This window comes from Sciurus vulgaris (genome assembly GCF_902686455.1).
Source record: "Sciurus vulgaris genome assembly, chromosome: 10".
NCBI lineage: Eukaryota > Metazoa > Chordata > Mammalia > Rodentia > Sciuridae > Sciurus > Sciurus vulgaris.
The window spans coordinates 63,706,165-63,721,005 of record NC_136470.1 but is presented as its reverse complement, the minus strand read 5'-3'; the positions used below and the strand labels follow the sequence as shown (position 1 = coordinate 63,721,005).

At 36.3% G+C, this 14,841-nt stretch overlaps 1 protein-coding gene across 3 annotated transcripts in view; it reads left to right on the top strand.

Moving 5' to 3' along the window:
- CFAP44 (cilia and flagella associated protein 44) overlaps positions 1-14,841 on the top strand; it is a 158,639-nt gene that overhangs the window by 9,033 nt on the left and 134,765 nt on the right. For all 3 annotated transcript variants that reach the window (XM_079155381.1, XM_079155380.1, XM_079155383.1), the window contains exons 2-4: positions 4,584-4,679; positions 7,503-7,634; positions 8,321-8,474. In XM_079155381.1, coding sequence (XP_079011507.1) covers positions 4,589-4,679; positions 7,503-7,634; positions 8,321-8,474 — 377 coding nt within the window. In that variant the 5' untranslated portion in view covers positions 4,584-4,588. The remainder of the gene's footprint in view (positions 1-4,583; positions 4,680-7,502; positions 7,635-8,320; positions 8,475-14,841) is intronic.

The window sequence follows — 14,841 nt, the reverse complement described above, 5'->3', positions numbered from 1 at the left end:
GTTCCAGTTTTTAGGGGGAATGCTTTCAGTTTTTCACCATTTAGAATGATATTAGCCATGTGCTTAGCATAGATGGTCTTTACAATGTTAAGGGATGTTCCCACTATCCCTATTTTTTCTAGTGTTTTGGGCATGAAGGGATGCTGTATTTTATCAAATGTTTTTTCTGCATCTATCACAATAGTCATGTGATTCTTGACTTTAAATCTATTGATATGGTGAATGACATTTATTGATTTCCAGTTGTTGAACCAACCTTGCATCCCTGGGATAAAACTCACTTGATCATGGTGCACTAGCTTTTTAATCTATTTTTGTATGCGATTTGCTAAAATTTTGTTGAGAATTTTTGCGTCGATGCTCATTAAGGATATTGGTCTGAAATTTTCTTTTCTCGTTGTGTCTCTGTCTGGTTTAGGTATCAGGGTGATATTGGCTTCATAGAATGAGTTTGGGAGGGTTCCCTCCTCTTCTATTTCATGGAATACTTTGAGGAGTATTGGGATGAGCTCTTTTTTAAAGGTTTTGTAGAACTGTGCTGAAAACCCATCAGGTCCCGAATTTTTCTTTGTTGATAGGCTTTTGATGACTTCTTCTAGTTCATTACTTGAAATTGATGCATTTAAATTGTGTATGTCCTCCTCGTTCAGTTTAGGTAATTCATATGTCTCTAGAAACCTGTTGATGTCTTTGAGATTTTCTATTTTGTTGGAGTATAGATTTTCAAAGTAGCTTCTAATTATGTTTTGATTTCAATTGTGTCTGTTGTGATATTTCCTTGTTCATTCTGAATTTTAGTAATTTGAATTTTCTCTCTCCTCCTTTTTGTTTATGTGGCTAAGGGTTTATCAATTTTGTTCATTTTTTCAAAGAATCAACTTTTTATTTTGTCAGTTTTTTCGATTGTCTTTTGTTTCAAGTTCCTTGATTTCAACTCTGATTTTAACTATTTCCTGTCTTCTACTACTTTTAGTGTTGCTCTGTTCTTCTTTTTCTAGGGCTTTTATCTGTAATGTTAGGTCATTTATTTGTTGATTTTTTTTTCTTCTTTTGTTGAATTCGCTCCATGAAATAAATTTTCCTCTAAGAACTGCTTTCATAGTGTCCCTGAGATTTTGATATGATGTATCTTTGTTCTCATTTACCGCTAAGAATTTTTTTTTTATTTCCTTCCCGATGTCTTCTGTTATCCATTGATCATTCAATAGTGTATTATTTAATCTCCACGTATTGGAGTAGTTTCTGTTTTTTATTCTGTTATTTATTTCTAATTTCAATCCATTATGATCTGATAGAATACAAGGTAGTATCCCTATCTTCTTGTATTTGCTAACAGTAGCTTTGTGGCATAATACATGGTCTATTTTAGAGAAGGATCCATGTGCTGCTGAGAAGAAAGTGTATTCGCTCTTTGTTGGATGGTATATTCTATAAATGTCCTTTAAGTCAAAATTATTAATTGTGTTATTAAGATCTATGGCTTCTTTATTCAATTTTTGTTGGAAGATCTATCCAGTGGGGAAATTGGTGTGTTAAAGTCACCTAGTATTATTGTGTTGTGGTCTAGTTGATTCCTGGAATTGAGAAGGATTTGTTTGACATACATGGATGAGCCACTGTTTGGGGCATAAATATTCATGATTGTTATATATGCTGATTTATGCTTCCCTTAAGCAGTATGAAATGTCCTTCTTTATCCCTTCTGACTAACTTTGGCTTGAAGTCCACATTATCTGATATGAGGATGGATGCTCTTGCTTTTTTGCTGAGTCCATGTGCATGGTATGTTTTTTCCCATCCTTTCACCTTTAGTCTATGGGTATGTCTTTCTATGAGATGAGTCTCTTGCAGGCAGCACATTGTTGGATATTTCTTTTTAATCCAATCTGCCAGTCTGTCTTTTGATTTATGAGTTCAGGCCGTTAATATTCAGGGTTATTATTGAGATATAATCTGTATTCCTGGTCATTTGGCTCATTTTTGCTTTTGACATGACTTGGTTTCTCCTTTATTTGGTTATTCCTTTAGGCTAGTTCCTCCCTTTGCTAATTTACATCATTGTTTTTCATCTCTTCCTCATGGAATATTTTGCTGAGAATGTTCTGTAATGCTGGCTTTCTTTTTGTAAATTCTTTTAGCTTTTGTTTATCATGGAAGGATTTTATTTCATTGTCAAATCTGAAGGTAAGTTTTGCTGGGTATAAGATTCTTGGGTGGTATCTGTTTTCTTTCAGGGCTTGAAAAATGTTGTTCCAGGCCCTTCTAACTTTTTAGAGTTTGGGTTGAAAAATCTACTGATATCTGTATTGGTTTTCAAATGTAATTTGATTCTTTTCTCTCACAGCCTTTAAAATTCTGTCTTTATTTTGTTTTTTTTTTGTTTTGTTTTGTTTTGTTTTGTTTTTTAATTTTTTAATTTTTTTATTGTAAACAAATGGGATACATGTTGTTTATCTGTTTGTACATGGCGTAAAGGCACACCATTTGTGTACTCATAAATTTACATACAGTAATGTTGTTTGATTCATTCTGTTATTGTTTCCCTTCCCCCCACCCCTCCCCTGTCTTTATTTTGTATGTTAGGTATTTTCATTATAATGTGCCTTGGTGTGGGTCTGTTGTAATTTTGTATAGTTGGAGTCCTATAAGCCTATTGTACTTCATTTTACATTTCATTCTTCAGATTTGGGACATTTTCTGATATTATTTCATTGAATAGATTGTTAATTCCTTTGGTTTGTTTCTCTAAGCCTTCCTCAATCCTAATAATTCTTAAATTTGGCCCTTTCATGATATCCCATAATTCTTGTAGATTCTGTTCATGATTTCTTACCATCTTCTCTGTTTGTTCAACTTTGTTTTCAAGGTTAAATATTTTGTCTTCAATGTCTGAGGTTCTGTCTTCCAGGTGTTCTGTCCTATTGGTTATTCTTTCTATGGAGTTTTTAATTTGGTTTATTGTTTCCTTCATTTCAAGGATTTCTGTTTGTTTGTTTTTTCAGTATCTCTATTGAAATGATCTTTTGCTTCCCATATTTGCTGTTTTAACTGTTGATTGGTGCGATCATTCAAAGCCTGCATTTGCTCTTTCATCTCATCATTTGCTTCTCTGATCATTTAGTTATTTACATTCTGAATTCCCTTTCTGACATTTCTTCTGCCATGATGTCATTGGATTTTATTGATGTAGCATCTGGGTTAGTTTGGGACATATTCTTCTCTTGTTTTCTCATATTGGTCAGGTATGTATCCCTCTAGTAGTGAAACTCTGAGATATTGCAGATTTCCCCCTATTGAGTTATAGTGTCCCTGTAGATTTCCAATAACTCACCTCCTAGCCTTCAGTAGGCTGAAGTCTTGGAGGAACTTGATAATATAGTGCTCCACAAGAAAGCTGCCCCTCTAGGGGTGGTGGCTTTCAGGTGGGGTATATTCCCTGCTAGTGGGCAGAGGTGCCTCCACTTGTTGACCAATGGTCAGTCAAAATGGGGACTAGAATATGGGCTGGGGCATGGCTGGTCTGGGCCTGTGTCTCTGGTTCTGCCGCCCTGGTGGGATTGGCTTGCCCAGTGGGGAAGACTCACCTGGTGGGGAAGTCTCACTAGGCAGCTCTCCTCTGAGAAGTTTCCTTTAGTCCAGAACCACTGCATGGGCTGGGAAGCCCTCCTCTGGGACATTCCCTGGCGTCTGGCACTACTGCCTGGGCCAGGGAGCCACACCCTGCACCGAAGCATCTCACCAGTGGCCCCTCCTCTGAGAAGCTGCCTGCAGTCCCGTCCTGCCGCTGGTCCTAGGACTCTCACTCTGTGCTGAAGCCTCTCGCTGTGCAGCCATCCTCTACAATGCTCCTGGTTGTCCGGGTTCACAGCTCCAGTGGGGGAGTCTCACTGGTCAACTCTACTCCACAAAGTTCCTTGTGTTCCGGGGAGCCTCGCCCAGTGGGAGAGACTCACCCGGCAGTTCTGAGCTGATCTCAAGTCTCTCAATACCTTCTCTCTTGAATCCTGAGTCCTGGAGTGACATGAAATGCAGTCACCTTCTAGTCCACCATCTTGAAAACCCTCCTAATTGCTTGTTTAATATCTATATTTTTAAACAGGTTCTCTAAAGTTAGGTACCATATTTCTCTTGCACAGTACAGTAGTGTAGTGCCTCATGAAAGACTTGGTACATACTAGGTGTGCTTTACAAATACGTTTAGATGGAATTTGATTAGTGACACCAGAGGAATTTGATAGTGGGTAGAGAAAGAGGGAGGAGATGAATCAAACGAAGAATGGCAGAGGGATAATTTTAATGGTGAATCATTTGGGAGAAAAGATGAATTTGGATGTCACATTTCACTTTGGAAATCCACAAAACCAGGTTAGCTGCAGAAAAGGAGTCTGTGATTATAATTTGCTGTTTTGCTGAGGTGTCTGATGGTGACCTCACCCCCGGTGTGTCACATTGGATACCATGCAAACACGGGATTTTTCAACACATGTGAGCTCTTGGTGCTTGTAAAATTTATTAGGGAAAAAATCTATTAATTTCTATTTTATAGCATTGCCTTTTTATCTATCTCAATTTTGTACTTACAGGAAACATGAAGGAACCAGATGATCAGGATACTGAAGGGGGGAAATCAGATAGATCAAAAAGCAGTGGAAAACAGTCTATTAAATCAGAATCAAGATGTAAGTAAAGATAATATACATGCTTTCATTATTAAATTTAGGCAAAATAATTTAATATTAGTAAGTAAATAATAAATTTTAAATTAAAAATTTAAAAAATTTTAAAGAGTATATATCAATATTTGTAGAACAGAAATTATTTATTTGCTTAATTCTCTTATAAACTTTAAGTTCTTTAAGGGCAGAACCTGTGTTTTAGTCCTTTATCTCTAGCTTCTGTCATCTCTTTACAAATGACCTGTCTTGTACGTCCTGTACCTGTCCTGGAATTCCTCTGTGAGGTCCAATTAAATTTTTAATGACTTTTCTGATATAGTGTAGTGGAAACAGCCCTGGGCCTACCACTTAAAGAGGCTTGGTCTTGGGGAATTACTGTAGCTTTCTGAACCTCAATTTTCTTGCCCAGTTAACCAATAATTATTATCTTTCATTTCTACTTTTCTCCTTAGTTTTATGATACAAGCTTGTCTACTTTTGGCAGAGATTTACTGGATATTACTTTCAGTTTTCCATGGATAGATTTAATGATAATGATCCTGTGGCTAACACTGCCTCAGGACCTTGCTTTCTTATGTTGCACCCTCTTAAGGAAAGGCCTTATCAAGTGTAGCCTAGCCTTATGCTTAGCTCATAAATTAGCACATCCATCATGAGTATTAGAATCCCAAATGATAATGTGAAATAATTTTCTGACATCCTCAACATCCTCTAATGCGGTGTGAAGAGATTTGCCACACAGACAGTAAGTGTAAGATTGGAGTGGCTATATTAAAGGATCAATTTATTAGGAAGTCATAACCGTCATAAATATTTATATACCTAGTAACAGCATGACAATACATGGAGCAAAAATAAAATTGAAGAGAAATGAAATTCCACAATCATAGTGGAATAGCAGATAATCAAGTACCTATTACTCATAATAACCAAAGGGGAAGTTCCTACTATAAATATTCATATGTTTTGTTGTTGTCAGATGAAGTAATCATGCTAAACTCTTTTTTAAATTACAACAAATTATGGGTAGCTTATATGAATTTTCTATGGGCACAATCATATCATTTATAGTCTTCCTCATTGTATCCCCAATCTCACTGAGATGGTGGAAATAAACAAGAAATCATAGAGGTAAACTTTGTAGGATGCAGTATGTCTCTGTGGTAGCCACAAGGTAGCCATTGACTAGAGAGAAGAAAAATACTGAAGAAACTTGTACATAAAATTCAGGACCATATAAAACAAAAATCCAGCTGGTCTTTTTTGATATCTACAGTTTGTGAAACCCTTTCTCCTTGATCACCTCTCTCTCCTTCCTTTCTGTGCATGTCCTTTTTCAGTATGTATTAATTTTACCAGTTTTCTTTTTTCTAGTCCTAATATCCATTTTTGACTTAGAGTTTTAAGTGCTTCTAGTTTTACCAAAAAAAAAAAAAAAGGAGTTTGTGTTTTTTCATTGTCAATGTTGATTTTTAGATTATTTCCAAGAACAGAAAGGCAAATGCTTAAAATCTAAAAGTCATTCACCAGTCTATTTGGGGATTATCAAAAATTATAAGATATTTCTGGGTATTACCAAATTGCTTAGATCTGCTTGAAATGTCTGTTATTATTATTAATATCTATTCTCCATCTGTATTTACTCCTTCTTCCTGTATCAGTAGTTACCTCATTACCTAGATGGCAGCTTTAAGTCACTTACTGACAGTTGGAACTCCTTTCCTGGGGTTGGCCAGTGATTCAGAGTATTGATTTTACCAGGCCTGGTGGTGCATGTTAGTAATCACAGCTACTTGGGAGGCTGAGGCAGGAGGATCACAACATTGTGGTCAGCCTGGGTGACTAAGTGAGACCATGATTTAAAATAAAATAAAATAAAATAAATAAAAAACTGGGGATGTAGCTCAGGTACTCCTGGGCTCAATCCCCAATACCACCAAAAAAAAAAAAAAAAAAAAAAAAAAAAAAAAGAGTGTTACACTTCTTTTAACACCCTAATCTTGAGATGAGGAAATAGTATTTGGTTGTTATAGTCACAAAAAAGAGGTAAGATGATGTTGGAGAGCAGTTTTCCCAGGGCCCTCTTTGGGGAAGTCCAATACCGTGCTTGGCCTATTCAGGTACCCAGGATTACTTTCTTCCATCCAGATGTACACATCCTACAGAATTCTGTCCTAGTATCCAGATAATTGGCTTGACCCAGTTTTTCTATCTCATTCATATTAGTTTTGGGCCTTGTCCCTCACCTTTTAACCTCATCTTAGATAGATCTACCAGGTAATTCTGAAAGTACCTAGTCCTACCTTTCACACCATGAAATATCTTTGACATTATATATTTTAACTGTGCCCATGGTTGGACTTGATCTGATGTTGGTTTATCCCTAGGACCATTTCTACTTCCATTCCAATTCTCTTTCCCTCTTCACTTGTCCTGAAATCAGTATTCTTAAATAATCATACTCAGGGTCATTCTTGAATAGCATTGTCTTTGTCATAACAGATCCTCTATAAATGTTGGTAAAACCCAATTGAATTGAAATTTTGATAGCAACATATTCATCTCTTTTTTCTCTATTATGTACTTTTTTGTAAGTATACAGTGATAGAAAATATACTGGAAATAAAGTGAAAATGGAAATGAACTTAATTTTTTAAAGTTATAAGACTGATCAAATAAAATAATTCTAGGAATTTTTGAGTATGAAAACTTATGCTTAGAGCCTGAGCAAGTTGAAAGTTTTGGCTACTTTTGAAAATAAGAAAGTATTTAATTCAAAATATTTAGAAATTATCAAAATATTATTTTTAATACCTCCAACAAAAGATGGTTTTGAAGACACCACAGATGATACATTCACTGAAGGGGAAGAATCATATTTAGAGGAAGACTCAGATTTGGAAGACTTGGAAGGAAGTTCAAGTTCACTTCCATATGATTATGTGGAAAGCAAAAAAGGTAAATAGTTTTAGTTTTCTACTGATAATTGCTACTGTTTTTAAAAAAAAAATTTTTAGTTGTTGATGGACCTTTATTTTATTCATTTATTTATATGTGGTGCTGAGAATGGAACCCAGTGCCTCACACATGCAAGGCAAGCGCTCTACCACTGAGCCACAACCCCAACCCCTGATTGCTACTGTTTTAAGGATAAATTTCTCAGATACATTGAACAGTTACAAATCCAGAGAAAGAAAAATTTGCAGGTTGTGGATATGTGTGTAGATGATAAAAGGAAAAGCACTGCACACAGTCAGGTAAGGTAGTTTTAAGAGCTTGGAGTTGTATATTCCATTTCTGAAGCTCACATATAGAATTGTCATCCTTGATCTTCTGGGAATTGAGGTGATCTGAGGAGTGTTCTACCCTAGATTAGAGTTCTCCAACTTTCCCTTGGAATTGATGGGGAATCATTCTTTGAAACTGTGCAAAGTATGACCAGAGCTCAACATTCGCCCCTGATACCCACAAGCATGTTCACTCTTTCTTCAGGGCTCAGTAGTGGGTACTATCTCGTGTTCAGGCCAGTTGGTGGTACTTATTGCCAGTATACTGCATGCTATGTACATTCCTCCTGTCTTTGGGAAATATAATTTTAGGACTCACCAAACACCATTCTTAGTTAAAATATTTTAATGTTTTAGCATCTCAGGAACCCCCTGGCCTAGATGCAGAAGAAGCAGAGGAAGAACTTAAGAAGAAAATATCAGAGAGCTTCTTTTACGATTACATGGAACTTGCTTCAATGCCTTTTGTGACTCCAGATTCGAACATACCACTGGATTTTCTTGTACTTGTGTATCCGCTCCAGCTACATATGCATGATTTGGGGATTTTAGTGTTTTGGGTTAGGGATTGGCCAATTTATACCCCATGGAGCAAATCTAGCCTCTACCCTGTTTTAGTAAATAAAGTTTTATTGCAGCACAGCCACACTTATTCATTTACATCTTATCTATAGCTGTCATGATACAGTAAGTAAAGAGTTAAGTAGTCGTAACAGAGACCATCTGGCCCATACAACCTGAAAAATACACTATCTTCCCTTTATAGAAACAATTTACTAACTTCTGTCCTACTAAGAATCTTGGCCCTTAGAGTATTTGATCTTCATTTGAACTAAACTTTAACTTGATGCCAAATAATTGTAAAGAGAAATGATGCTTTTCTTTGTACAGGTGGAAAAGACTGGAGTTCATGAGATGTGATTTGAAGGAGAACAGGGGGCCTCTTACTCTCACCTCCTTCTTATACCAGCCTGGCCTGCCTTTACCAAGGCCTGTCAAGCTAAGTCATTGATTTCTCTTCTTGAAACACTGATGTGGCCATCTTCATTAGGTATCAGATGAGTCACTGGAGAAGATGATCCTGAGGAAATAGGGCACAAAATAGCAAGTTTTAATTGGTCTAAAGAATAAGAGTCTATGAAAGTGGGGTAACTGATAAGAAGATTTAATAATTTGTCATCATTTATGACATTAGTTTGTGAGGTGGATGGTTAAAAGATAATTTCCACTGCAGTCCTCAGCTAGCAATTTAGCACACTCCCTTCCTGGGTAGTGTTTATTGCCACATGGCCTGACCACTGCTTCCTATAAAAGGTATGCTTTCAGAGATGGGATATATTCCCTGACTCAGTTGTGCTTTTCCATAAAAATAGAATATGTTGTTAATATAGCATCTAACTGTGGTTCAATTCCAGGTATGACTAAATTAATTCATTCCAAATCATCTCGTAATTTTCTTTCTTTAAGGTTTTTTGTTTTTGTCTTTCGACAAGTTTATGACAACAGTTAGGTTGTATTTAGAGGAGGAGAATTTGGGGAGTTTTAATCTCGTGCATTCTGACCTTTTGGAGTCTAAAAATTTATTTTTAACTGATATATAAATACCAAAATTGTACGTATTTATGGGGTATCATGCAATGTTTTGATACATGAATACATAATGTAATGCTTAAATCAGGTTAAGCATGTCTTATCTTCTCAAACATGTATCATTTCTTTATGGCAAAATCATTGAAAGTCTTTCCTTCTAGTTTTTAAAATACACAGCATATTATCATTACCTACAATCACCCTGCTAGGTAATAGCACACCAAAACTTCTTGTTCCTTTCTAACTATAACTTAGTGCTCATTGGTCAATCTTTCCACATCCCTCTTTCCCTCTTTTCCCAGCCTTTGGTAACCACCATTCTACTCTTTCTGTGAGAGTTTTTAGATTCTACATATGAGTGAGCTCATGCAGTATTTGACTTTCTGTGCCTGGTTTATTTCACATAACATCATGATCTTCATTTTCATCCATGTTGTTGTAAAAGACAGAATTCCATCCTTTCTATGGCATAATAGTATTCCATTGTGCATATGTGCCTACTTTTCTTGATTTGTTCCTCAGCTGGTAGATTCTTGTTTCTGTTACTTGGCCATTATGAATAGTACTGTAATTAAATGAGAATGTAGCTGTCTCTCTGATATACTAATTTAGTTTCTTTAGTTTCATAGTGGTGTCATTCTGGGATTGAAAAGTCCTTTGATCAGAAGAACAGCATGTAAGAGGGAGTCTTCCTACCATCCCCTGTGAAATTAGACTATGGCTATTTTAAATAAGTGATAATATTTCTGATTACTAATACTTACTCAAATTAGTGATGAGATGGTAACCCACTTCTAATCTCATGCATAGACATGCCTTTAGATCTCTACAGTATTATATTGGTACCTGGGAGGAGAAAAAGAGAGGGGGAAAAAAAAAGAAGGAAGTAGGAAAGGTGAGAGCAGTAGTTTGGGGAAATGGAAAAACACAGTAGGCAAAACTTCCTGCCTATACCAAGTACTATAAAGGTGAGGAAATCTTTATCTAGATCCAACTTTCTGATTGCCCTGTGGCTGATGAGGTCCTAGGTTTTGATGTCCGAATAGCTTCATTCAGATCTTTGAATTACCTATTCATTCACATTTCTGTATAAGATTAAATTTTAGGCATTTATGTCCTCAATAAATTTATAGAATTCTTTATTCTTGGATAGAGCAAATGTTCTGAAATGTTTTCTTTCTCTATTTCAATGTATCTATACATCACTATTCAAATTACATCAGTTAAATATTCTTTTTATTTTTATATTTTAATCTTATTTGTTCTAATTAGTTGTACATGACAGTAGAATGCATTTATGCATTTTTATAGATCATATATAAATAGAATATAATCTCTCATTTTTCTGATTATACATATTGCAGGATCATTTTAGTCATGCAGTCATACATGTACATGAGGTAATAATGTGTGTTTCATTCTACTATCATTCCTTCCCCCATACCCCTTTCCCCTCCTTCACTCTCTTCTACCTCATATAAAGTAACTCTATTCTTCCCTAGCCCCACCTCCCACTTATTGTGAATTGGCATCCACGTATCAGAGAAAACATCTGGTCTTTGGTTTTTTGGATTTGACTTATTTCACTTAGCATGGTATTCTCTAGCTCCATCCATTTACCAGCAAATGCCAGAATTTCATTCTTCTTTAAAGCTGAACAGTACTCCATCATGTGCATGTGTGTGTGTGTGTGTGTGTGTGTATGTATGTATATATATTATTTTTTAATCATATATATATTTATATATATATCCACATCACATTTTATTTATCCATTCATCTGTTGAAGGGCATCTAGGTTGGTTCCATAGTTTAGCTACTGTGAATTGAGCTGCTATAAACATTGATGTGGCTGTGTCACTGTAGTATGTTTGATTTTAAGTCCTTTGGGTATAAACTGTGGAGTGGGATAGCTGGAATAGCTGGATCAAATGGTGGTTCCATTCCAAGTTTTCGTAGGAATCTCCAAACTGCTTTCTATAATGGTTGCACCAATTTGCAATCTCACTAGCAATGTATGAGTGTACCTTTTTTCCCACATCCTTGCCAATATTTATTGTTGCTTGTATTCTTGATGATTGCTATTCTGACTGAAATGTGATGGAATCTCAGTGTAGTTTTGATTTTCATTTATCTAATTGTTAGAGATCTTGAATATTTTTTCATATATTTGTTGGTTGATTGTATATCTTCTTGAAATGTCTGATCAGTTCTTTAGCCCATTTGTTGATTGGATTATTTATTTTATGGGTTTTTTTTTGAGTTCTTTATATATCCTAAAGATTAATGCTTTATCTGAGGTGCATGTGATAAAGAATTTCTCCCAGGCTGTAAGCTCTCTTTTCACATTATTGATTGTTTCTTTTGCTGAAAGGAAGTTTTTTCGTTTTGAGTCCATCCTATTTATTGATTCTTGATTTAACTTCTTGTGCTTTAGGGATCTCATTAAAGAAGACAGGTCCTAGGCTGACATGGTGAAGATTTGGGCCCACTTTTTCTTTTTGTAGTCACAGAGTAAAATATTCTTTATTCTCATCCACAACCTGTGTAGGAGGGGAATAAGTAACCCTTGGAGGTGTGGGGCAGCTGGAAATAAAAGGCTGGGGAAGTAGTATTAAGAAATTAACACAAAGTACCCAAAAATATATTGAAAGTAAGGGCTTTACAGGTGGAAGAGACCTGATGAATCTGACCCTAACGAAGGGAAAAAGCCCACGAATGATTTATTTACAGTGAAACATACCAAAGGAATTTATTGTGAGAAGTGGTTCTTCCAGAGCTGAGGGGAAGTTGGGCTGTTTGGGGACTTATTACTTGCACAGTAATTCTTGCTCCTCCAGGCAGCTGGCACCTCAAGGCTGTTTAGGTGCACTGGTGTCTGTGTTATCCAAGGTATCTAAACTCAAAGCTATGGAACTCATAAATTCCACACCAGGCAGCCACCTGCAAGTGGGCATGTCTTTCAGCACAACTGTACTGAGAGGAACCCAGAAGGGCAGCCTAGCTGTCAAAGGCTATGGAGTTCAAAGCAATAATTTATTTGCCACTCCCCATACTTTATTACAATGTACGTTTTCTTCTTGTTAATAGTTTTACATAATTTCTTTCTCTGAATTTTTTTCTTAAAAAATTCTGTAATTCTCTAAAATCATAATAATTTTTCCTTGCCACCCACCCCTCCCACCCCTCTTTTCCCTCTATACAGTCCTTCCTTCCTCCATTCTTGCCACCCTCCTTAACCCCAACCCTAAACCTAACCCTAACCCTAACACTAACCCCTCCCTCCCCCCATTATATGTCATCATCTGCTTATCAGCGAGATCATTTATCCTTTAGTTTTTTGAGATTGGCTTATCTTACTTAGCATGATATTCTCCAATTTCATCCATTTGCCTGCAAATGCCATAATTTTATCATTCTTCATGGCAGAGTAATATTCCATTGTATATATATGCCACAGTTTCTTTATCCATTCATCAACTGAAGGGCATCTAGGTTGGTTCCACAATCTGGCTATGGTGAACTGAGCAGCAATGAACATTGATGTGGCTGTATCTCTGTAGTATGCTGATTTTAAGTCCTTTGGGTATAGGCCAAGGAGTGGAATAGCTGGGTCAAATGGTGGTTCCATTCCAAGCGTTCCAAGGAATCTCCATACTGCTTTCCAGAGTGGCTACACTAATTTGCAACCCCACCAGCATTGTACGAGTGTACCTTTCTCCTCACATCCTCTCCAACACCTATTGTTGCTTGTGTTCTTAATAATTGCCATTCTAATTGGGGTGAGATGGAATCTTAGGGTAGTTTTGATTTGCATTTCTCTTATTACTAGAGATGTTGAACATTTTTTCATATATCTGTTGATTGCTTGGACGTGTTCTTCTGTGAAGTGTCTGTTCATTTCCTTAGCCCATTTGTTCATTGGGTTATTTGTATTCTTGGTGTAGAGTTTTTTGAGTTCTTATTAGATTTTGGAAATTAGTGCTCTATCTGAAGTATGAGTGGCAAAGATATTCTCCCACTCTGTAGGCTCTCTCTTCCCATTACTGATAGTTTCCTTTGCTGAGAGAAAGCTTTTTAGTTTGAATCTATCCCAGTTGTTGATTCTTGCTTTTATTTCTTGTGCTATGGGAGTCCTGTTAAGGAAGTCTGATCCTAAGCCAACAAGTTGAAGATTTGGACTTACTTTTTTTCTTATAAGATGCAAGGTCTCTGGTCTGATTTCGAGGTCCTTGATCCATTGTGAGTTGAGTTTTGTGCAGGGTGAGAGATTAGGGGTTTAATTTCATTCTGTTGCATATGGATTTCCAGTTTTCCCAGCACCATTTGTTGAAGAGGCTATTTTTTCTCCATTGCATATTTTTGGCCCCTTTGTCTAGTATGAGAAAATTGTCTTTATTTGGGTTTGTGTCCATGTCCTCTATACTGTACCATTGACCTACCTGTCTATTTTGGTACCAATACCATGCCGTTTTTGTTACTATTGCTTTGTAGTAGAGTTGAAGATCTGGTATTGCGATACCCCCTGCTTCGCTCTTTCTACTGAGGATTGCTTTAGCTATTCTGGGTTTCTTATTCTTCCAGATGAATTTCATGATTGCTTGCTCTATTTCTGTAAGGTACATCATTGGGATTTTAATTGGAATTGCACTGAATCTGTATAGCACTTTTGGTAGTATGGCCATTTTGACAGTATTAATTCTTCCTATCCAAGAACATGGGAGATCTTTCCATCTTCTAAGGTTTTCCTTAATTTCTTTCCTTAGTGTTCTATAGTTCTCATTGTAGAGGTCTTTCACCTCTTTTGTGAGATTGATGCCCAAGTGTTTTATTTTTTCAATGCTATTGTGAATGGGGTAGTTTTCCTAATTTCTCTTTCTGAAGATTCATCACTTATGTATAAAAATGCATTGGATTTATGAGCATTGATCTTGTAACCTGCTACTTTACTGAATTCACTTATGAGTTCTAAAAGTTTTCTGGTGGAATTTCCAGGTTCCTCTAAATATATAATCATGTCATCAGCGAACAGGGATAGTTTGAGTTCTTCTTTTCCAATTCGTATCCATTTAATTTCTTTGGTTTGTCTAATTGCTCTGGCTAGAGTTTCAAGGATGATGTTGAATAGAAGTGGTGAAAGAGGGCATCCCTGCCTTGTTCCAGTTTTTAGGGGGAATGCTTTCAGTTTTTCACCATTTAGAATGATATTGGCCATGGGCTTAGCGTAGATGGCTTTTACAATGTTAAGAAATGTTCCCACTATTTCAATTTTTTCTAGTGTTTTGAGC